This window comes from Rhinoraja longicauda, chromosome 24 (assembly GCF_053455715.1).
Source record: "Rhinoraja longicauda isolate Sanriku21f chromosome 24, sRhiLon1.1, whole genome shotgun sequence".
Taxonomy (NCBI): Eukaryota; Metazoa; Chordata; class Chondrichthyes; order Rajiformes; family Arhynchobatidae; genus Rhinoraja; species Rhinoraja longicauda.
Window position 1 is genome coordinate 34,549,792 of NC_135976.1, and position 25,002 is coordinate 34,574,793.

The 25,002-nt window shown below is 49.1% G+C and overlaps 1 protein-coding gene across 3 annotated transcripts in view; it reads right to left on the bottom strand.

The window, feature by feature from the left end:
- The window catches only part of prelp (proline/arginine-rich end leucine-rich repeat protein), a 67,599-nt gene that overhangs the window by 18,965 nt on the left and 23,632 nt on the right, over positions 1-25,002 (bottom strand). For 2 of the 3 annotated variants that reach the window (XM_078420221.1, XM_078420223.1), the window contains exon 2: positions 24,623-24,777. The exons of the other annotated variant lie outside the window; for it this stretch is intronic. In XM_078420221.1, coding sequence (XP_078276347.1) covers positions 24,623-24,777 — 155 coding nt within the window. The remainder of the gene's footprint in view (positions 1-24,622; positions 24,778-25,002) is intronic. 3 annotated transcript variants of the gene reach the window in all.

Genomic DNA, 25,002 nt, shown 5'->3' on the forward strand with positions numbered 1-25,002 from the left:
GGTTTCTTAGAGCACAGGGCGGTGCGGTGGTGCAGCGGGTAGAGCTGCTGCCTCACAGCGCCAGAGACCCGGGTTCGACCCCGACCACGGGCGCTGTCTGTGCGGAGTTTGTACGTTCTTCCTGTGACCTGCGTGGGTTTTCTCCGGGTGCTCCGGTTTCCTCCCTAACGGAATCAAGGGATATGAGGAGAATTCGCTGGAATTTAGACGGATGAGAGGGGATCTTATCGAAACGTATAAGATTATTAAGGGGTTGGACACGTTAGAGGCAGGAAACATGTTCCCAATGTTGGGGGAGTCCAGAACCAGGGGCCACACAGTTTAAGAATAAGGGGTAGGCCATTTAGAACGGAGATGAGGAAAAACCTTTTTCAGTCAGAGAGTTGTGAATCTGTGGAATTCTCTGCCTCAGAAGGCAGTGGGGAAATTCTCTGAATGCATTCAAGAGAGAGCTAGATAGAGTTCTTAAGGATAGCGTAGTCAGGGGGTATGGGGAGAAGGCAGGAACGGGGTACTGATTGAGAATGATCAGCCATGATCACATTGAATGGCGGTGCTGGCTCAAAGGGCTGAATGGCCTCCTCCTGCACCTATTCTCTATGTTTATTCACAAAATGCTGGAGTAACTCAGCAGGTCAGGCAGCATCTCGGGAGAGAAGGAATGGGTGAGGTTTTGGGTCGAGACCCTTCTTCAGACTGATCCGTCTGAAGAAGGGTCTCGACCCGAAACGTCACCCATTCCTTCTCTCCCGAGATGCTGCCTGACCTGCTGAGTTACTCCAGCATTTTGTGAATAAATACCTTCGATTTGTACCAGCATCTGCAGTTATTTTCTTCTCCTATTCTCTATGTTTCTATATTTCTATCCACTTCCACTCTATCCGGGCCTTTCATCGTTGGGTAGGTTTCAATGAGGTCTCCCCCCTCCCCCCCCCCCATCCTCCTAAACTCCAGCGAGCTGACTCTGTGTGAGACTGATGTGGCAAGGCTCAGACTGTGCCACATTTCTGAGGGATTACACATCATCGACGTTGCTGGGACTGTGAAAGTACATATCCACTCTCTGCACATGCCAGCTTTCAAAACATCTGTGGCCCCTCATTTACAATTCCACACCACAACCCGGTCTAAACCAATCTCGAATGCGCTCAGAATTTCAACGATGATCATTTCACAGCAGAGGAGAGATGAAGGAACCAGCACCATGCTGTTTTATAATGGGTCGCTGTGTTTGTGTAATCTTGCTCAGCTTTAGTTCAAGTTCGTATGTTCACGGAGCAGAATTAGGCCATTCGGCCCATCGAGTCTACGCCGCCATTCAATCATGGCTGATCTATCTCTCCCTCCTAACCCCATTCTCCTGCCTTCTCCCCATAACCCCTGGCACTGATCAAGAATCTATCCATCTCTGCCTTAAAAACATCCACTGTCTTGTGGCCTCCACAGCCGTCTGTGGCAAAGAATTCCACAGATTCACCGCCCTCTGGCTAAAGAAATTCCCCCTCATCTCCATCCTAAAGAGATACAGCGTGGAAACAGGCCCTTCGGCCCATCGAGTCCATGCCGACCACCAATCACCCGTTGACACTAGTTCTTCGTGATCCCGCTTTCTCGTCCGCTCCCCGCACACTAGGGGGCAATTAACAGAGGGGTCAATCACCCTGGGATGTGGGAGGAAACCAGAGCACCCGGAGGAAACCCACGCGGTCACGGGGAGAACGTGCAAACTCCACACAGACAGCACCCGGGGTCAGGATCGAACCCGGGCCTCTGGCACTGGGAGGCAGCAGCTCAACCCGCTGCACCACTGTGCTGCTCTTACTCCAGCACTTTGTGTCTTTTTTGGTAAACCAGCATCTGCAGTTCCTTGTGTCAATGCAGTCAACCAGTTAAACGAAGCCCAGATTCCAACGACATGCAGGTTTGTCGGTTAATTAAGTCATAAGGCCATAAGTGATAGGAGCAGAATTAGGCCATTCGGCCCATCAAGTCTACTTTAGATTTTTTAGATTTAGAGATACAGCGCGGAAACAGGCCCTTCGGCCCACCGAGTCCATGCCGACCAGCGATCCCCGCACACTAACACTATCCTACACACACAAAGGGACAATTTCTACATTTACCAAGCCAATTAACCTACAAACCTGCACGTCTATGGAGTGTGGGAGGAAACCGAAGATCTCGGAGAAAACCCACGCAGGTCACGGGGAGAACGTACAAACTCCATACAGACGGCGCCCGTAGTCGGGATCGAACCTGAGTCTCCGGCGCTGCATTTGCTGTAAGGCAGCAACTCTACCGATGCGCCACCGTGCCGCCATTCAACCGTGGCTGATCTATCTCTCCCTCCTAACCCCATTCTCCTGCCTGCTCCCCAAAACCTCTGACCCCTGTACTACTAATGAAACATCTATCTATCTGTCTCTGCCTTAAAAATATCCACTGGCTTGGCTTCAACAGCCTTCTGCGACAAAGAATTCCACAGATTCGCCCTCATCTGTGTTGGCCTCTGTAAATGCCTCCTAGTGTGTGGTGTGCATGAGAAAGTGCGATAACATAGAACTGGTGTCTAGTTCAGAGGTAAAGGGTGGATACAAGCCCTTTGCCACGTCTGAGTCCATGCCAACCAACAACCACCCACCCGTACACTAGTGCCATCCTACACACACACTAGGCACAATTCACAGAAGCCAATCAACCTACAAACCTGCACGCCTTTGGAGTGTGGGAGGAATCCGGAGAAAACCCACGCAGGTCACGGGGAGAACGTACAAACTCCACACAGACAGCGCCCACTGTCAGGATCGAACACGGGTCTCCGGCGCTGTGAGGCAGCAACTCTAACGCCGCGGCAATTGTGTGAACGGGTCGGCACGGACCCGACGGGCCGAAGGGCCTGATTCCACGCTGTATCTCCAAACTAAGCTAAACTAAAAAATATATCATCTTCAGAGCCCCAGAAACAAAGAACCGCAGATGCTGGTTGAGAAAAAAAGACACAACGTGCTGGAGTAACTCAGCGGGACAGGCAGCGTCTCTGGAGAGAGGGAAGGGGAGACTTTTCGGGTCGAGGCCCTTCTTCAAACATGTCCCGTCCGACAAGAAGCATTGCTAAATCGCAAGACTGAAAAACCGAGACAGAATAAACATCAGTGAAGTGTGTAGCCTTTTGCTCAATGTCAAGAGACAGACATTACCCAATGTTCAGGATGGAACTGCAGGTGCTGGTTTAAACCGAAGACAGGCACAAAGTGCTGGAGTAACTCAGCGGGACGGGCAGCATCTCTGGAGAGAGGGAAGGGGAGACTTTTCGGGTCGAGAAAGGGTCTGAAGATGGGTCTCGACCCGAAACGCCACCTATACCTGTTCTCCAGAGATGCTGTCTGACCTGCTGAGTTACTCCAGCACTCTGTGTCCATTGTAGACATTATGCAATGTTGTAGGAAACATTACACCACTAACAGAAAACCCAGCTGGAGAAACAGTTTAGTTTAGTTTCCTTCGGAGATACAGGGTGGAAACAGGCCCTTCGGCACACCGAGTCCGCGCCGACCAGCGATCCCCGCACACTAACACTATCCTACACACACAAAGGACAATTCACAATTTTACCAAAGCCAATTAACCTACAAACCTGCACGTCTTTGGAGTGTGGGAGGAAACCGGAGCACCCGGAGAAAACCCACGCAGGTCACGGGGAGAACGTACAAACTCCGCACAGACAGCGCCCGTGGTTGGAGTCGAACAGATTCATTCTTCAGACTGATTCTTCTGATTTGATTGTAATCATACATAGTCTTTGACTGGAAAGCACTGGAACGGAAGCTTTTCACTGTACCTCGGTACACGGAGCAATGATAAACTAAACTACAGCGGCACGGTGGCGCAGCGGGTAGAGCTGCTGCCTCACGGCGCAGGAGACCCTGGTTCGATCCTGACTACGGGCGCTGTCTGTACGGAGTTTGCACGTTCTCCCCGTGACCTGCGTGGGTTTTCTCCGGGTGCTCCGGTTTCCTCCCACACTCCAAAGACGTGCAGGTTTGTAGGTTAATTGGCTTGGTATAAAATGTAAAATTGCCCCCAGTGTGTGCAGGGTAGTGTTAGTGTGTGGGGATCGCTGGTCGGTGTGTGTGTGCAAGGTAGTGTTAGTGTGTGGGGATCGCTGGTCGGTGTGTGTGTGTGTAGGGTAGTGTTAGTGTGTGGGGATCGCTGGTCGGTGTGTGTGTGCAAGGTAGTGTTAGTGTGTGGGGATCGCTGGTCGGTGTGTGTGTGCAAGGTAGTGTTAGTGTGTGGGGATCGCTGGTCGGTGTGGACTCGGTGGGACGAAGGGCCTCTCTCCATGTTGTATCTCTGAACTAAACTAAATCTATCTCTCCCTCCTAACCCCATTCTCCTGCCTTCTCCCCATAACCCCTGACACCCGCACTAATCAAGAATCTATCTATCTCTGCCTAAATATATCCACTGACTTGTGGCCTCCACAGCCTCCTGTGGCAAAGTATTCCACAGATTCACCGCCCTCTGACTAAAGAAATTCCTCCTCATCTTTTTCCTAAAGGAACGCCCTTTAATTCTGAAGCTGTGCCCTCTGGTCCTAGACTCTCCCACTAGTGGAAACATCCTCTCCACATCCACTCTATCCAGGCCGCTCACTACTCTGTACGTTTCAATGAGGTCCCCCCTCGTTCTTCTAAACTCCAGCGAGTTTCCTCCCACACTCCAAAGACGTGCAGGTTTGTAGGTTAATTAGCTTGGTGTAAATGTAAAAGAAATTGTCCCGGGTGTGGTGTGTGTAGTGTAGTGTTAGTGTGTGGGGATCGCCGGTCGGCACAGACTCGTTGGGCCGAAGGGCCTGTTTCCGTGCTGTATCTCTAGACTAAACTGAACAAAACATAAACACTGTGGATCTGGGAGCAAGTTGGAGGCTGGAGATTTGTTCAGTGAATGATGATTCATTCACTTCCCAGCTTCAGGCAGGCATCTGATGCACGATTATAAATGAGCAATACATGCTGGCCTCGCCTACGGCACCACAACACACACGAGACGTGGAAAAGGTCAGTCATGATTGCGATGGACTTTTACTGCTTTGAAAATGCCAGCAGTATATTGGCACATCTGCAAGTTAATCCACCTACTGTCCATCACATTTCAGACATTCCCTCAACACCTGAAACGTCACCCATTCCTTCTCTCCAGAGATGCTGTCTGTCCCGCTGAGTTACTCCACCATTTTGTGTCAATCTTCGTTTTAAACCGGCATCTACAGTCCCTGTACATTTTGAGAGTTATAGTTTAGTTTAATTTAGTTTAGTTTATAGACAATAGACAATAGGAGCAGGAGGAGGCCATTCGGCCCTTCGAGCCAGCACCGCCATTCAATGTGATCATGGCTGATCATTCTCAATCAGTACCCCGTTCCTGCCTTCTCCCCATACCCCCTGACTCCGCTATCCTTAAGAGCTCTATCTAGCTCTCTCTTGAATGCATTCAGAGAACTGGCCTCCACTGCCTTCTGAGGCAGAGAATTCCACAGATTCACAACTCTCTGACTGAAAATGTTTTTCCTCATCTCCGTTCTAAATGGCCTACCCCTTATTCTTAAACTGTGGCCCCTTGTTTTGGACTCCCCCTGGGGTGTTGAGGGAATGTTGATAGAAAGATGATAGGGGATCTTATTGAAACGTATAAGATTATTAAGGGGTTGGACACGTTGGAAGCAGGAAACATGTTCTCAATGTTGGGGGAGTCCAGAACAAGGGGCCACAGTTTAAGAATGAGGGGGCAGCATCTAACATCTTGGGTCAAGACCATGCCTCTGGACTGGAAGAGGATGGAGATCAGGTTCTTGGACCAACACTCCCTGGAAACATGCTGTGTTGGTTGAAGATAGACACAGAGTGCTGGAGTAACTCAGCGGGACAGGCAGCATCTCTGGAGAGAAGGAATGGGTGACGTTTTGGGTTGAGGCCCTTCCTCAGGCCGTCAGTTGACAGCACCACCTCTCCAAGATGGCTCTTGGACCTTAGACTCACCAGTAGCGTACGGGCAAACTGCACAATGTCATCCTTATTCCTGGGAATAAGTTGATAATGCTCGGCAGTGTTTGGCAACTATGCCTCTGTGGGGCTGAGTCCAAGCGGTTTGTTTTCATGAAGCTGGGATTTAAAAGCCAGTATGTTTCTCGAGCCTTCGTGGAGTTCCCTATCCAAGGCAGTCCTGGCGCAAAGTGATCGGGATGTTTGTTTAATGCTGGAGTTCACTGGCGTGTAATTCCAACGCTTCGCATTCCCAGGGCAGCATGACTTTGCTCAGTTGCGTTTAACTTATCGTTTATAGTGTGGTTCAGTGTAGCTTACAAAGCACAAAAGGACACAGAGTGCCGGAGTAACTCAGCGGGTCAGACAGCATCTGTGGAGAACATGGATAGGTGACGTTTCACAGAGTGCCGGAGTAACTCAGGGGGTCAGGCAGCATCTGTGGAGAACGTGGTTAGGTGACGTTTCACAGAGTGCCGGAGTAACTCAGGGGGTCAGGCAGCATCTGTGGAGAACATGGATAGGTGACGTCTTGGGTCGGGAACCTGCTTCACACGGTACGGTGGCGCAGCGGTAGAATTGCTGCCTCACAGCGCCGGAGACCCGGGTTCGACCCTGACTACGGGTGCTGCCTGTACGGAGTTAGTACGTTCTTCCCGTGACCTGCGTGGGTTTTCTCCGGGTGCTGCGGTTTCCTCCCACACTCCAAAGACGTGCAGGTTTGTAGGTTTCGCTGAGCACTTACACTCCGTCTGCCAAGATCCTACTTGGTCTCCCGGTTGCTAACCATTGAAACTCCCCTTCCCAGTCCCGCTCCCCCTCCCAGTCCCACTCCCCCTCCCACTCCCCCTCCCAGTCCCACTCCCCTTCCCACTCCCCCTCCCACTCCCCCTCCCAGTCCCAGTCCCACTCCCCCTCCCAGTCCCACTCCCCCTCCCACTCCCCCTCCCAGTCCCACTCCCCCTCCCACTCCCCCTCCCAGTCCCACTCCCCCTCCCAGTCCCACTCCCCCTCCCACTCCCCCTCCCAGTCCCACTCCCCCTCCCACTCCCCCTCCCAGTCCCACTCCCCCTCCCACTCCCCCTCCCAGTCCCAGTCCCACTCCCCCTCCCAGTCCCACTCCCCCTCCCAGTCCCACTCCCCCTCCCAGTCCCACTCCCCCTCCCACTCCCCCTCCCAGTCCCACTCCCCCTCCCACTCCCCCTCCCAGTCCCAGTCCCACTCCCCCTCCCAGTCCCACTCCCCCTCCCAGTCCCACTCCCCCTCCCAGTCCCAGTCCCACTCCCCCTCCCAGTCCCACTCCCCCTCCCAGTCCCACTCCCCCTCCCAGTCCCACTCCCCCTCCCAGTCCCAGTCCCACTCCCCCTCCCAGTCCCACTCCCCCTCCCAGTCCCAGTCCCACTCCCCCTCCCAGTCCCACTCCCCCTCCCAGTCCCACTCCCACTCTCACTCCCCCTCCCAGTCCCACTCCCCCTCCCAGTCCCACTCCCCCTCCCAGTCCCACTCCCCCTCCCAGTCCCACTCCCCCTCCCACTCCCCCTCCCAGTCCCACTCCCCCTCCCAGTCCCACTCCCCCTCCCAGTCCCACTCCCCCTCCCAGTCCCACTCCCCCTCCCAGTCCCACTCCCCCTCCCAGTTCCACTCCCCCTCCCACTCCCCCTCCCACTCCCCCTCCCAGTCCCAGTCCCACTCCCCCTCCCAGTCCCACTCCCCCTCCCACTCCCCCTCCCAGTCCCACTCCCCCTCCCAGTCCCACTCCCCCTCCCAGTCCCAGTCCCACTCCCCCTCCCAGTCCCACTCCCCCTCCCACTCCCCCTCCCCCTCCCAGTCCCACTCCCCCTCCCACTCCCCCTCCCAGTCCCAGTCCCACTCCCCCTCCCAGTCCCACTCCCCCTCCCAGTTCCACTCCCCCTCCCACTCCCCCTCCCACTCCCCCTCCCAGTCCCACTCCCCCTCCCAGTCCCACTCCCCCTCCCAGTCCCAGTCCCACTCCCCCTCCCAGTCCCACTCCCCCTCCCACTCCCCCTCCCACTCCCCCTCCCAGTCCCACTCCCCCTCCCACTCCCCCTCCCAGTCCCACTCCCCCTCCCACTCCCCCTCCCACTCCCCCTCCCAGTCCCACTCCCCCTCCCACTCCCACACTGACCTTTCTGTCCTGGGCCTCCTCCATTGTCATAGTGAGGCCCAGCGCAAATTGGAGGAACAGCACCTCATATTTCGCTTGGGCAGCTTACACCCCAGCGGTAGGAATGCTGATTTCTCCAAGTTTAAGGAACCCTGGCATTCCCTCTCTCTCCGTCCCTCCCCCACCCTGGTCATCCTGCTAGTCCCACTGTTCACATCTTTGTATCCTTTCGTTACCTAATCCATAGCCAACAATGGACCATTGTGGGCTCCACCTTTTCTTGGCCATCGGTGCCGGCTCTGATTTGTTCTCAACCTTTTCACACCTCTAGTTTCCCTCTCCCCTGACTCTCAGTCTGAAGAAGGGTCCCGACCCGAAACGTCACCCATTCCTTTTTCTCCACAGATGCTGCCTGACCCGCTGAGTTACTCCAGCACTCTGTGAAACGTCACCTATCCACGTTCTCCACAGATGCTGCCTGACCCGCTGAGTTACTCCAGCACTCATTGTGTCTAATTTCTTCTCCGATCTCTGTTGTGTAAAATCTGCGGATCAAAATGTGACAATTTTACACTTGGAACTATTCGCGGGCTGAAAGGGAAATAGATAAGTGATTCCTGGACCGGGATCAGGAATGTTGCTGATTGTAGTCGGGATGTGTCGGAGCGACCGAACGGAAGTGGAAAGATGGAGCAAACTCCGGGAGATCCAGGTTTAGCCGGAGGTTTAGAACGTAGAACGTAGAACTGTACAGCTCGGGAGACAGGCCCTTCGGCCCACAATATCCCTGCTGGAACTGACGCCAAGCTAGACTAATCCCCTGCATGTGACCACATGCAGACCAGAAACGTCGCCCATTCCTTCTCTCCTGAGATGCTGCCTGACCTGCTGAGTTACTCCAACATTTTGTGAATAACCCATTGGAGAGATCAGTTAAGATCAAGCACGCAGTTAGATTAGAATAGAGCTCTTAAGGATAGCGGAGTCAGGGGGTATGGGGAGAAGGCAGGAACGGGGTACTGATTGAGAATGATCAGCCATGATCACATTGAATGGCGGTGCGTACAGGCTCGAAGGGCCGAATGGCCTCCTCCTGCACCTATTGTCTATTGTCTATTGTCTAATTAGAGTGACATAGCTCCTGCCATTGGTGGAGCGGGAGCAGGTGGCCGCTGGCTGGGTGAGGTCACGTGGGGCGCGGGGCAGTGACGAGACCCTCTGTCCTTTATTTGGGAGTGATGAAGTTGGCAAGCCTAACCCGCGGTCAGGATGGAACCCGGGTCCCTGGCGCTGTGAGGCAGTAACTCTACCCACTGCCCAACCACGCCGCCCCGATCTACACCATTAATTGGTCCCACATGTTCCTGTAAAAATATTCCACTGCGAGGATTTATCTAATACCATAATTGTCAAGTTCCTTCCAAATGCTTCCAGTCCACCCTCAGGCTACAGACGCCTGTGTTCGTTCACCGTGGCTAACGTCTTTATCTGATTTGTTTCTCTGGCTCTTTAGCCAACAAGTTCACTCTGTCTCCATGTGTCACCCACCCTCCCGTGAGCAGGTCTTGCTCTGTTCCCACTTCTGTGCAAGTACATAGAAACAGAAACATAGAAACATAGAAACATAGAAACATAGAAACATAGAAACATAGAAACATAGAAACATAGAAACATAGAAACATAGAAACATAGAAACATAGAAACATAGAAAGCGCTGCCGTTGCAGCTGCGGCTTGCCTGCAGTCCGTCTGTCTTTTGTGTTTTTTGTTGTTTTTGTCTGAATTGTAGTTTTAATATGGTGTAGTGTTTGTATGTTTATGTTTGGGGGGGGTGGGAGGGAACGGGAACTGTAAAATTATCTCTCCCGAACGGAGACGCGACCTTTGTTTCTGTGTCGTGTCTCCGTTCCCGCTGCGGCCTACCACCGGCCATGCACCTGGGACCACCTGGGGCTCTGGTTCGCAGAGCCCACGGCCTGGACTCACCACCTGCGGCGCTGGCTGCCTGCGGATGCTGCGGGAGCGGCTGCGACTCGTCTCCGGAGGCTCCGGCGCGGGCCGCGTGGACGTCGGAAGCCCGCAGGCCCCTGGGTGGGGGCCGACATCGGGAGCTCCGGCAGCGGCAGAGGCAGCGTGTTCGCCCGCCCCGAATCGCGGGGCTTGGGTCGGCCCGCCGCGGACCTTTCACCGTCCGGAACGGCCTGGAATAGGCCGCGGGTTTTTCACCGTCCGGCGGGGGCTTCAATGTCGGGAGCCCCGACCGCCCCGACGTGGCAACTCCAACAGCCTGACTGCGGGACAAGACGGCAGGGAAGAGAAAAAGACATTCTGGCCTTCCATCACAGTGAGGAGGGACTGGAGGAGACTCACTGTGATGGATGTTTCTTTTTGTTTGGTGTTAGTTGTGATTGTATGTGTTATTGCATTTTTATTGATTATTCTTATTGGTCTTATTGTTCAACTGTGGGTAATGTTTCATTTCACTACACATTTATGTGTATGTGACAAATAAACCACTATTGACTATTGATTGAGAAACATAGAAACATAGACAATAGGTGCAGGAGTAGGCCATTCGGCCCTTCGAGCCTGCACCGCCATTCAATATGATCATGGCTGATCATCCAACTCAGTATCCCGTACCTGCCTTCTCTCCATACCCCCCATCCTTTTAGCCACAAGGGCCACATCTAACTCCCTCTTAAATATAGCCAATGAACTGGCCTCAACTACCTTCTGTGGCAGAGAATTACACAGTTTCACCACTCTGTGTGAAAAAAAAATTCTCATCTCGGTCCTAAAAGACTTCCCCCTTATCCTTAAACTGTGACCCCCTTGTTCTGGACTTCCCCAACATCGGGAACAATCTTCCCGCATCTAGCCTGTCCAACCCCTTAAGAATTTTGTACGTTTCTATAAGATCCCCCCTCAATCTTCTAATTTCCAGCGAGTACAAGCCGAGTCTATCCAGTCTTTCTTCATATGAAAGTCCTGCCATCCCAGGAATCAATCTGGTGAACCTTCTCTGTACTCCCTCTATGGCAAGAATGTCTTTCCTCAGATTAGGAGACCAAAACTGTACGCAATACTCCAGGTGTGGTCTCACCAATGCCCTGTACAACTGCAGCAGAACCTCCCTGCTCCTATACTCAAATCCCCTGAGTACAAACATGGGCAGAAGCAAGCTGGTGGCTGCATCGCACACAGCCTTTGGAACACACATTCAGAGAGCGGGCCGGAAGGACCTGCAAATGTTGGTTTAGACCAAAGGTAGACTCAAAACAGCTGGAGGAGCGTAGGAAAATAACTGCAGATGCTGGTACAAATCGAAGGTCTCACAAAATGCTGGAGTAACTCAGCAGGTCAGGCAGCATCTGGGAGAGGAGGAATGGGTGAGACAGTCTGAAGAAGGGTCTCGTCCCGGAACGCCACCCATTCCTTCTCTCCCAGATGCTGCCTGACCTGCTGAGTTTCTCCAGCATTTTGTGAGACTTTCAAAAAGCTGGAGTAACTCAGCATCTCTGGAGAGAAGGTGTCAGGGATTGTGGGGAGAAGGCAGGAAAATGGGAATAGGAGGCAGAGATCAGCCACGATTGAATGGCGGAGTGGACTCGATGGGCCGAATGGCCTAATTCTACTCCTATAACTTGTGTGAACTTGCGTGTGAATAGGTGATGTTTCGGGCCGAGACCCTTCTTCAGACACAAACGAAACACAAACACAAACACAAACTGAAGAAGGGTATGGGGAGAAGGCAGGAACGGGGTACTGATTGTGAATGATCAGCCATGATCACATTGAATGGCGGTGCTGGCTCGAAGGGCCGAATGGCCTACTCCTGCACCTGGTGTCTATTGTCTATTGGGTCTCAGCCCTTTCTTGTCTCCAAAGATGCTGCCTGACCCGCTGAGTTACTCCAGCTTTTTGTGTCTCCTCCCCCACAATAACATTCGCGTGGGTTTTCTCCGGGCGCTCCGGTTTCCTCCCACATCCCAAAGACGTGCGGGCTTGTGGGTTAAATGTAGAAGCAAAGAACTGCAGATGCTGGTTTATACCGGAGATAGCCACAGAGCCACAAACAGGTGCTCAGGGTAACATCACATCGAGATTCAGCACGGACACAGGCCCTTCGTCCCACCGAGTCCATGGTGGCCATCGACCGGCCGTTCCCTAGTTCTACCTTATCCCACTTTCTCATCCACTCCCTACGCACCCAGGGCCGATTAACCTACAAACACGCACGTCTTTGGAGTGTGGGGGGAAACCGGAGCACCCGGAGAAAACCCACGCGGTCACGGGGAGAACGTGCAAACTCCACATAGACAGTAAGACAGGTCAGGATCGAACCGGGGTCTCTGGCGCTGTGAGGCAGCAGCTCTACCCGCTGCACCACCGTTTACGATATTGCCACAATGTGAAGCTCATCAATGTAACTAGGAAGCGTTGCACTAATTGTTCTGAGATGATCATCAATCTCCATTTAATAGCCTCGTGATTTTATTTTTGCGTGCAGTTTAAAAATAGCTTTCAAAGCGTTGTGACTAATTCAAAACATTACTACCGCCAGCATTCACGTGTTTTCAATTGAATGCAGTCGAGCGGGAAAAGAGATGAGATCGACACAATCTCCACTGGCTGGGACCCATCATGGGGCGGGTTGTAGAGAAGGGTCTCGACCCGAAACGTCACCTATCCACGTTCTCCACAGATGCTGCCTGACCCGCTGAGTTACTCCAGCACTCTGTGAAACGTCACCTATCCATGTTCTCCACAGATGCTGCCTGACCCGCTGCGTTACTCCAGCACTCTGTGAAACGTCACCTATCCATGTTCTCCACAGATGCTGCCTGACCCGCTGAGTTACTCCAGCACTTTGTGTCTATATTTGGTTCATAAGTGATATGAGCAGAATTAGGCCATTCGGCCCATCAAGTCTACTCCGCCATTCAATTATGGCTGATTTGCTCAATCATTTCACTCAGTGTCTTGTGTACAAAAACACTTACCGTAGATCCCTATCAATATCGTCACCCAATCTGTCATCGTTTAAACGTTACTAGGTTAATTCCCGGAATGGCGGGACTGTCATATGTTGGAAGACTGGAGCGACTAGGCTTGTTTACACTGGAATTTAGAAGGATGAGAGGGGATCTTATCGAAACGTATAAGATTATTAAGGGGTTGGACACGTTAGAGGCAGGAAACATGTTCCCAATGTTGGGGGGAGTCCAGAACAAGGGGCCACAGTTTAAGAATAAGGGGTAGGCCATTTAGAACGGAGATGAGGAAAAACTTTTTCAGGCAGAGAGTTGTAAATCTGTGGAATTCTCTGCCTCAGAAGGCAGTGGAGGCCAATTCTCTGAATGCATTCAAGAGAGAGCTAGATAGAGCTCTTAAGGAAAGCGGAGTCAGGAGGTATGGGGAGAAGGCAGGAACGGGGTACTGATTGAGAATGATCAGCCATGATCACATTGAAGGGCGGTGCTGGCTCGAAGGGTCGAATGGCCTCCTCCTGCACCTATTGTAACACAACGCTTGGAAAGAAAATACACACAGACGCTGGCAATCTGAAAATCGTCACGGTGGCGCAGCGGTAGAGTTGCTGCCTCACAGCGCCTGAGACCCGGGTTCGATCCTGACCACGGGCGCTGTCTGTACGGAGTTTGTACGTTCTCCCCCCTGACCCACGTGGCTTTTCTCCGGGTGCTCCGTTTAAAAAAAAAAAAAATATGTGCAGGAGGAGGCCATTTGGCCCTTCGAGCCAGCACCACCATTCATTGTAGGTATCACAAAATGCTGGAGTAACTCAGCGGGTCAGGCAGCATCTTGGAGAGAAGGAATGGGTGACGTTTTGAGTTGAGACTCTTCTCCATTCATTGTGATCATGGCTGAAATCGTCCATAGTTAGTGTTAGTGTGCGGGGATCGCTGGTCGGCGCGGACTCGGTGGGCCGATGGGCCTGTTTCCGCGCTGTTCCTCTGAACTAAACTAAACTAAAACTAAACTGGGGATGTAACATCAGCTGTACTTTGACCCAATCCCTGGTTTACGCTTCACGATACCAGCAACAGTTAAACGTTCCGCTCACTTGGAGCGTCGGAATGGGAATCGTTGGCTTCTGAGCAAACCTCAATGTGAGATTTTATGTCCTTTCTCTCCTCTGTGTCTTGAACTCGATGACATCCCACACAAAAATCCCTGAGGGGTTTTGCGATTTCTCGTGGGTGAAGTGGATCGTTCAGGAGAACGTAGAGTCCCGTGGGACCAGAGTGAAACACGCTTGCCTGCTTTGGAGAGCTTTCAATGAGCATTTTTCTATCTCTGCATTTTTACAGCTGCTCATCTCCATTTACTTCCTCCTTAGAGAGTCACAGAGTTACACAGCACGGAAACAGGCCCTTCAGCCCACTTGCCCATACCGGCCAACGTGTCCCAGCTACACTAGTCCCACAAAATGCCTACGTTTGGCCCATATCCCTCCAAACCTGTCCTATCCATGTACATGTCTAAATGTTTCTTAAACAGTCTGAAGAAGGGTCTCGACCCGAAACGTCACCCATTCCTTCTCTCCAGAGATGCTGCCTGTCCCGCTGAGTTACTCCAGCATTTTGTGAATAAATACCTTCGATTTGTACCAGCATCTGCAGTTATTTTCTTAAACGTTGGGATAGTCCCAGCCTCAACTACCTCCTCTGGCAGCTCGTTCAACACACCCACCAACCTTTGTGTGAAAAAGTTACCCCTCAGGTTCCTATTAAATCTTTTCCCCTTCACTTTGAACCTATGTCCTCTGGTCCTCGATTCCCCTACTCTGGGCAAGGGACTCTATGCATCTCCCCGATCTATACCTCTCATGATTTTATACACCTCTATAAGATCTCCCCTCATCCTCCTGCGCTCCAGGGGGAATAGAGTCCCATCCTGCTCAACCTCTCCCTGTAGCTCACACCCTCTAGTCCTGGCAACGTCCTCGTAAATCTTCTCTGAACCCTTTCCAGCCTGGCTACATCTTTCCTATAACACGGTGCCCAGAACTGAACATATTACTCTGAATGCGGCCTCACCAACGTCTTATACAACTGCAACGTGACCTCCCAACGTCGGTACTCAATATTCTGACTGATGGAGGCCAATGTGCCAAATGCCTTACTGATCACCCTATCTCCCTGTCACTGCGCCTTCGAGGAACCATGCTGCAGCACCCCTAGATCGCTCTGCTCTACAACACTCCCCACCATTCACTGTTGTTAATAAGCATTCTTTAATCTGCTGCGTATTTTTACAGCTGTTTACCTCCATTAGCCTTCTGCATCCCGGCAGTAGCGGTCACAGCTCGTGGGGCTGGACACTGTCCGTGACGGCCCTTACACTGACAAGCAGAAGGTGAGTGCGTTTTCAACCACACGGGACATTTCTCCTCTCGTTCCTCCTCTTGTCTGAGAGAGGAAGATGAGCCCACACTGACACCGGATACAGACGACATGATGGCGTGTGTCTCAAGGAACTGCAGATGCCGGTTTACACCGAAGATAGCAGACACAAAGTGTGCTGGAGTAACTCAGCGGGTCGGGGCAGCGTCTCTGGAGAAAAAGGATGGGTGATGTTTCTGGTTGGGACCCTTCTTCAGACTATCATCTGGTGTGCTCTGTTTAGTTTAGAGATACATCGAGGAAACATCACCCATCATCACCCATCAAACATCACCCTTCGGCCCACCGAGCCCGCGCCGATCAGCGATCCCCGCACACTAACACTGTCCTACACACACACTGGGGACAATATAGACTGATACCAGACCAATTAACCTACAAACCTGCACGTCTTTGGAGTGTGGGAGGAAACCGGAGCACCCGGATAAAACCCACGCAGGTCACGGGGAGAACGTACAAACTCCGTACAGACAGCGCCCGTAGTCGGGATGGAACCCAGGTCTCTGCGCTGTGAGGCAACGACTCTACCGCTTTTCAAGAAAGGAGGGAGAGAGAAAACGGGAAATTATAGACCAGTTAGTCTGACATCAGTGGTGGGGAAGATGCTGGAGTCAATTATAAAAGACGAAATTGCTGAGCATTTGGATCGCAGTAACAGGATCGTTCCGAGTCAGCATGGATTTACGAAGGGGAAATCGTGCTTGATACACCCCGATCAATCAGGCTTTATAGCCAAACGATATTCATTTTTCAACTTGAGACGCTTGTTCAATATAATTTATTCAAATAGACTATTAAACGAAGATTTAGCAATCATCTCGCTAGATGCTGAAAAAGCATTTGATCAAGTAGAATGGCCCTATCTTTTCTCAGTGATGGAAAAATTTCAACTAGGTGAAAATTTTTGTTCATAGGTGAAACTTCTATATACATCCCCAACAGCTAGAATATTAACTAATCAAATGCTGTCATCCAAATTTCATTTATTTAGGGGTTGTAGACAAGGATGCCCACTATCTCTGCTTCTATTTGCTCTTATTATAGAACCACTTGCTGAGAGTATTAGATCAAATTCAGATATTCATGGTTATAACACTAAACATACAACCAATACAATTTCTTTATATGCGGATGATGTGTTAATATATATTACAAAGCCAGAAATTAGCATTCCGAATTTATTAAATCTCATAACTCAATTTGGTTCATTTTCAGGTTATAGAATTAACTGGTACAAAAGTGAAATTATGCCAATAATGGAGCATAATCCGGCCATACTTCAACAATTTCCTTTTAAAATTGCCTATGAAAAGTTTAAATATCTTGGAATTTACGTGACTAGGAAATATACTTCTTTATTTAAATTAAATTTTCCTCCTTTACTCACTAAATTACACAGAAATATCCAATTTTGGAAAACACTTCCTATATCATTAGTTGGTTGTAGTAATGCTATAAAGATGATCTTTCTTCCACAGCTACTATACTTATTTCAAGCAATTCCGATCTATCTTCCAAAAAAGTTTTTTTTTTAAATTGATTCAATTGTTACTAATTTTATTTGGGACTACAAGACTCATAGAATAAGTAAAAGACATCTATGTAAGTCTAAAATCAATGGAGGAATTGCCTTACCTAACTTTTTATTTTATTATTGGGCGGTTAATATTAAAAATATAACCTGCTGGTTGGATGATTCTGATCAACAACCGGATTGGTTAAAGATGGAGAAAGAGGATTGTTTACCATTTGATATTGGTGCGATCCTCTTAGCTCCAATAAATTTAAATAAAAAAACATATGGAGGTAATCCCATTATACACAGTGTTATCCGTACCTGGAAACAATTAAATCTTACTTTAAAACTGAGTAAATTATCTGTTTTCCTCCCTATTGCGAATAACCCTTCTTTTAAACCGTCTGTCTTAGATAGAGGATTTGCTCAATGGAAAAGTTATGGAATTAAAAGGGTGGGAGATCTTTATCATAAGGGAACTTTTCTTTCTTTTCAGGATTTACAGCAGAAGTACGGATTACATGTTAATAATTATTTTAGATATTTACAATTTAGAGATTATGTAAAATCACACATGCAAGAATATAAGTTTAGAGGTCCAGAAACACTTGATGTATGCCTGAATCGACATTATAATTCAAATAAATTAATATCCTTTATTTATAATACTCTCCTTGACACTGACATTCCGTCATCAGAATCTTATAGACGAGCATGGGAGGACGAATTGAATCAATTTATAATGCAAGATATATGGGATGAAAGTTTACAACATATACATCAATGTTCATTAAATACTAGACATTCCTTAATACAATTTAAAATAATACATAGATTACATTATTCGAAGACGAAATTAAATAGGATTTTTCCTAGTATTTCTCCTATTTGTGATAAATGTCAATTTCAAGAAGCTAATTTAACTCATATTTTCGTAACTTGTATAAAAATGCAAAACTTCTGGTTGGAGATTTTTAAAATAGTTTCTAAAGTTATTAACAAAAAATTAGATATGGATCCAAAATTAATTATATTAGGATTATCAGAACATACTACAAATTTTACAGCAAGTCAGGTACATTTTCTTGATTACAGTCTAATAACTGCGAAAAAATTAATACTTAAATTTTGGAAAAAACCAATAACCCCCACAATTAAAATGTGGACTACGGAAATGACAGAGACCCTGCATTTGGAAAAAATAAGATTTGCCTTAATTGACAAACCTGAGTTATTTTTAAAAATATGGTCTCCATTTATTGAATTTTTAGAAAAGTAAATGGGTTTGGCACAGGACTAAAAGAAACATTTTAAATTAAAAGTTGTAACTTGAGTTAGGGGTTGGATATACTGCTATTGTCTCCCGGATCTACTCCCTTTAATTTTTATAGTTAGATCCTTTTTTTAAAAATATATATTTTTAACCCTCTTATTCTCTCTCCCCAAGTTTATAGTTTTTTTGTTGTTATTTTTTTCTACTTTCTCTCTTCAAAATTTTAAAAATTGAAGCTATGTAAGAACTCTGTAACAAATGTGTTTTTTAAAAAAATTCTATTTGTACATATGCTTTTCAAAAAAAAAAAAAAAAAAAAAGAAAGGAGGGAGAGAGAAAACGGAAAATTATAGACCAGTTAGTCTGACATCAGTGGTGGGGAAGATGCTGGAGTCAATTATAAAAGACGAAATTGCTGAGCATTTGGATCGCAGTAACAGGATCGTTCCGAGTCAGCATGGATTTACGAAGGGGAAATCGTGCTTGACTAATCTACTGGAATTTTTTGAGGATGTAACTAGGAAAATTGACAGGGGAGAGCCGGTGGATGTGGTGTACCTCGACTTTCAGAAAGCCTTCGACAAGGACCCACATAGGAGATTGGTAGGCAAAATTAGAGCACATGGTATTGGAGGTAGGGTACTGACATGGATAGAAAGTTGGTTGACAGACAGAAAGCAAAGAGTGGGGATAAATGGGTCCCTTTCAGAATGGCAGGCAGTGACTAGTGGGGTACCGCAAGGCTCGGTGTTGGGACCGCAGCTATTTACAATATACATCAATGACTTGGATGAAGGGATTAAAAGTACCATTAGCAAATTTGCCGATGATACAAAGCTGGGTGGCAGTGTGAACTGTGAGGAAGATGCTATGAGGTTGCAGGGTGACTTGGACAGGTTGTGTGAGTGGGCGGATGCATGGCAGATGCAGTTTAATGTGGATAAGTGTGAGGTTATCCACTTTGGTGGTAAAAATAGGAAGGCAGATTATTATCTGAATGGTGTCAAGTTAGGAAAAGGGGACGTACAACGTGGTCTGGGTGTCTTAGTGCATCAGTCACTGAAAGGAAGCATGCAGGTACAGCAGGCAGTGAAGAAAGCCAATGGAATGTTGGCCTTCATAACAAGAGGAGTTGAGTATAGGAGCAAAGAGGTCCTTCTGCAGTTGTACAGGGCCCTAGTGAGACCGCACCTGGAGTACTGTGTGCAGTTTTGGTCTCCAAATTTGAGGAAGGATATTCTTGCAATTGAGGGCGTGCAGCGTAGGTTTACTAGGTTAATTCCCGGAATGGCGGGACTGTCATATGTTGAAAGACTGGAGCGACTAGGCTTGTATACACTGGAATTTAGAAGGATGAGAGAGGATCTTATCGAAACGTATAAAATTATTAAGGGGTTGGACACGTTAGAGGCAGGAAACATGTTCCCAATGTTGGGGGAGTCCAGAAACAGGGGCCACAGTTTAAGAATAAGGGGTAGGCCATTTACAACAGAGATGAGGAAAAACTTTTTTAGTCAGAGAGTTGTGAATCTGTGGAATTCTCTGCCTCAGAAGGCAGTGGAGGCCAATTCTCTGATTAGTGCGGGTGTCAGGGGTTATGGGGAGAAGGCAGGAGAATGGGGTCAGGAGGGAGAGATAGATCAGCCGTGATTGAATGGCGGAGTAGACCTGATGGGCCGAATGGCCTAATTCTGCTCCTATCCCATATGACCCCCTGCTCCTCTCCCCCTCTCTCCCTCCATCAGTGTGGTAGCCGGGCAGGCGTGAAACACATTGAGTTACATGTTCACGAAACATCGTAAATGCTCGCAGAAACCTGCTCATTAGTTAAGTGGAAAATATAACTCGGATTATGGCTTCTGGAGGCCACGGAGCGTCTGAGGTGCAGATTGCAGCTCTCTGTTTGCAGGTTTTTGCACGGGGAGAAACCTGTTTTAGATAAAGCCTCTTGCTTGAGGATCAAAACATGCGCAGCGGGTGGGATCAGGAGCCGGGCAGACGATGCAAGTGTGGCTTGGCTGCGATTTGTACGGGCAGAGAGAGTGGGCGAGGACTGGCCAGAGGAAACAGAACGTGGAGAAATGTAAGGTCGCCTTCTCTGCGGCACAAACAACAGGACCTCAGATTAGTTTTTAGACAATAGACAATAGACAATAGGTGCAGGAGGAGGCCATTCAGCCCTTCGAGCCTGTACGCACCGCCATTCAATGTGATCATGGCTGATCATTCCCAATCAGTACCCCGTTCCTGCCTTCTCCGTTCCCAGCCGCTCCAGTCTTTCAACATATGACAGTCCCGCCATTCCGGGAATTAACCTAGTAAACCTACGCTGCACGCCCTCAATAGTTACGTTGTGTTCCATTGCGTTCCAAATCTAATCAATGTTACACTGATGAAAGCAAACTTGACAATGCCTTCTGATTGGCGGCAGAAAGCCATCTAATCATCTGGTGAAAGAAATTCATCTCACAACACAGATTTTCTGATTTACATTATTGCTCTTTTTATTAACACTCCATTCGGAGAGAGTTGTGAATCTGTGGAATTCTCTGCCACTGAGGTCAGTGGAGGCCAATTCACTGGATGAATTTAAAAGAGAGTTAGATAGAGCTCTAGGGGCCAGTGGAATCAAGGGATATGGGGAGAAAGCAGGCACGGGTTACTGATTGTGGATGATCAGCCATGATCGCAATGAATGGCGGTGCTGGATCGAAGGGCTGAATGGCCTCCTCCTGCACCTATTTTCTACGTTTCTGTTTCTATGAAGAAGTGCTGGCAGAATGTTCCTTCCAGAGCAACATTCTGTCTACAAGGTTCCGCATGGCAGCTTGAAAGGGTTCAGAGAAGATTTACGAGGATGTTGCCAGGACTAGAGGGTGTGAGCTACAGGGAGAGGTTGAGCAGGCTGGGACTCTATTCCTTGGAGCGCAGAGGATGAGGGGAGATCTTATAGAGGTGTACAAAATCATGAGAGGAATAGACCGGGTAGATGCACAGAGTCTCTTGCCCAGAGTAGGGGAATCGAGGACCAGAGGACATAGGTTTAAGGTGAAGGGGAAAAGATTTAATAGGAGTCTGAGGGGTAACCTTTCCACACAAAGGGTGGTGGGTGCATGGAACGAGCTGCCAGAGGAGGTAGTTGAGGCCGGGACTATCCCAACGATTAAGCAGCAGTTAGACAGGTACATGGATAGGACAGGTTTGGAGGGAAATGAACCAAACGCAGGCAGGTGGGACTAGTATAGCTGGGACATGTTGGCTGGTGTGGGCAAGTTGGGCCGAAGGGCCTGTTTCCACACTGTATCGCTCTCTGACTCTATAAGTGAATTGGCACGGTGGCGCGGCGGTAGAGTTGCTGCCTCAGAGCGCCAGAGACCCGGGTTCGATCCCGACTACGAGTGCTGTCTGTGCGGAGTTTGCACGTTTTCCCCGTGACCTGCGTGGGTTTTCTCTGGGTGCTCCGGTTCCCTCCCACTACTCCAAAGGCGTGCGGGTTTTTAGGTTAATTGTCTTCGGTAAAATTGTAAATTGTCCCTAGTGTGTGTAGGATAAACAGGTGTGCGTGTGTTGGGGTTAATCGGCCCCTCTGTAAACTGCCCCCTGGTGTGTAGGGAGTGGATGGGAACGTGGGATAACACAGAACCAGTGTGAACGGGTGGTCGCTGGTCGGCACGGACTCGGCGGGCCGAAGGGCCTGTTTCGGCGCTGCATCTCTAAACTAAACCAAACTAAGATACAGGCGAGTGAGGCAGAGACATAAAATGGAAGGATGAGAGGAGATCTTATCGAAACGTATAGGATTATTAAGGGGTTGGACACGTTAGAGGCAGGAAACATGTTCCCAATGTTGGGGGAGTCCAGAACCAGGGGCCACAGTTTAAGAATAAGGGGTAGGCCATTTAGAACGGAGATGAGGAAAAACTTTTTCAGTCAGAGAGTTGTGAATCTGTGGAATTCTCTGCCTCAGAAGGCAGTGGAGGCCAATTCTCTGAATGCATTCAAGAGAGAGCTAGATAGAGCTCTTAAGGATAACGGAGTCAGGGAGTATGGGGAGAAGGCAGGAGCGGGGTACTGATTGAGAATGATCAGCCGTGATCACATTGAATGGCGATGCTGGCTCGAAGGGCCGAATGGCCTCCTCCTGCACCTATTGTCTATTGTCTGGGATTAATTGGGGAGTTGGCAAGTCATGGGCAGAAACTGGAACGCAGTGATTGTGTAACCAGTCTGAACGCAGGCTGCAAACACACAGTATTCATCTGTTTGTTATCAATGAGGAAACTTGGATGGTTTCACCAGTCCGCACCTCAAAATCCCAGCTGGAATTCCCCGGAATGCCAAGGTGCAGGAAATGGAGGCATTTCTTGCCGACCAATGGCTCTCTGATTGTGGAAAGTGTGAGTTGGCAAGGTCTTTATTTCTCCTTTCTCCGTCGTTCCCAGCTCACGGTTTCTGGAATGTGTGTTTATGGAAATTGTGTGGTTTGAGACGTTTCCTGTCGGAATGGAAATGCAGATGCTGGTTTACAGCGAAGGTAGACACAAAGTGCTGGATGAACTCAGTGGGACAGGACAGGCAGCGCCTTAGTTTAGTACTGGGGACACAGCGTGGAAACAGGCCCTTCGGCCCATCGAGTCCGCGCCGACCAGCGACCCGGCGATCCCCGCACACTAACACTACCCGACACACAATTTTACATTCGTACATTGATACCAAGCCAATCAACCTGCCAAACCTGCACGTCTTTGGAGTGCGGGAGGAAACCGAAGATCTCGGAGGAAACCCACGCAGGTCACGGGGAGAACGTGCAAGCTCCGTAAAGACAGCGCCCGTAGTCGGGATCGAACCCGGGTCTCTGGCGCAACTCTACCATTGCGCCACCGAGCTACCCTGGAGGTAAGACGTTTCGGGTCGAGACTCTTCCTCGGTGAAAATTAGGTTTACGAGAATGATCCCAGGATCGAGTGAGTTAGCAAATGATGAGCGTCTGTCGGCACTGGGCCTGTATTCATAGAAACATAGAATCATAGAAAATAGGTGCAGGAGTAGGCCATTCGGCCCTTCGAGCCTGCACCGCCATTCAATATGATCATGGCTCGCTGGAGTTTAGAAGGATGAGGGAGGACCTCATTGAAACGTACCGAATAGTGAGTGGCCTGGATAGAGTGGATGTGGAGAGGATGTTTCCACTAGTGAGAGAGTCTAGGACCAGAGCACACAGCCTCAGAATGAAAGGACGTACCTTTAGGAAGGAGATGAGGGGAATTTCTTTACAATATGAGTAAAATGCTCTCCACATCAAGGCAGATAACGCTCAGAAACGCATAGCTCCACGGATAACTCAGCTCCACAATCTGCCCTCCTCTTTATTATCAACCCATCACTAATATTAAAACCATGTTTAGTTTTGTTTTCGTTATTTTGTTTAGGAAATACAGGATGGAAACAGGCCCTTCGGCCCACCGAGTCCGCGCCGACCAGCGATCTCGGCACACGAACACTATCCCGCACGCACGAGGGACAATTTACACTTATACCGATTAACCTACACAGACCTGGACGTCTTTGGAGTGTGGGAGGAAACCGGAGCACCCGGAGAAAACCCACGCAGGTCACGGGGAGAACGTGCAAACTCCGTACAGACAGCGCCCGTAGTCGGGATGGAACCCGGGACTCTGGCGCTGTGAGGCAGCAGCTCTAGCCGCTGCGCCACCGTGCCTGAATGTTAACAAGCTTGTTTATTGCTCCCCTTTCATGCCAACTACAATGTCCCCCATCAGTTGCTCATTATTTTCGTCAGCCTGGCTGCTTATAATTAAATTGTAAGATTGCAGCGGAATATTTTATAAAGAGTTTTTTGGGAGCTGGTGGTGGTTTTGTTCAAGACGGATTGTGCGTCATTGGAGACTGGATCTTCTCCTTCCAGGTCAGGTAGGACAACTCAGAACATCAAGTGTCATTTCTTCTAAGGCTCTGCCATTAACAGATCAACTGAGACCACACTTAAAAGAAACTCCAAAGATCTCAGGAGAGAGAGAGGAACCAAAGGGATCTTTTCCAGAAGACCCTAAGGGTGATTTTGTTTAAGTACCAACATGGGCCATAAAACCAGCTCTTGGCTTCGGGACAACCTTTATCACTTCCATATGATGACGGTTATTTAGTGTTGTTTGGTGAGCTAGTTCCATGAAGGTTGGGGTTGTGAGAGGAAGGACACAGAGAAGACTTGTTTACTGCTTACCTGTCGAAGAGGAACCTTGTTCTCCCGGACCGACTAACTCCGCAGAATCTGCCCCGTCCAACACCCTCTGCTTCTGAAGGTCGAGAAACTCGGAGAAGCAGGTAGGCAAGGTGACTTATACATGTTGGGAAGATGCACCATGTTAACGCTCCCGTCTAAAGACCGAGCCAAGATCAGTCATTAAAGGCAGGAGTGGTATATAAACACAACCAAACTCAATACATGTTATATATGTGTTTATGTGTTTGTTTATGTGTGAGTGCTTGTATAGATAGATAGATAGATAGATAGATAGATAGATAGATAGATAGATAGATAGATAGATAGATAGATAGATAGATAGATAGATAGATAGATAGATAGATAGATAGATAGATAGA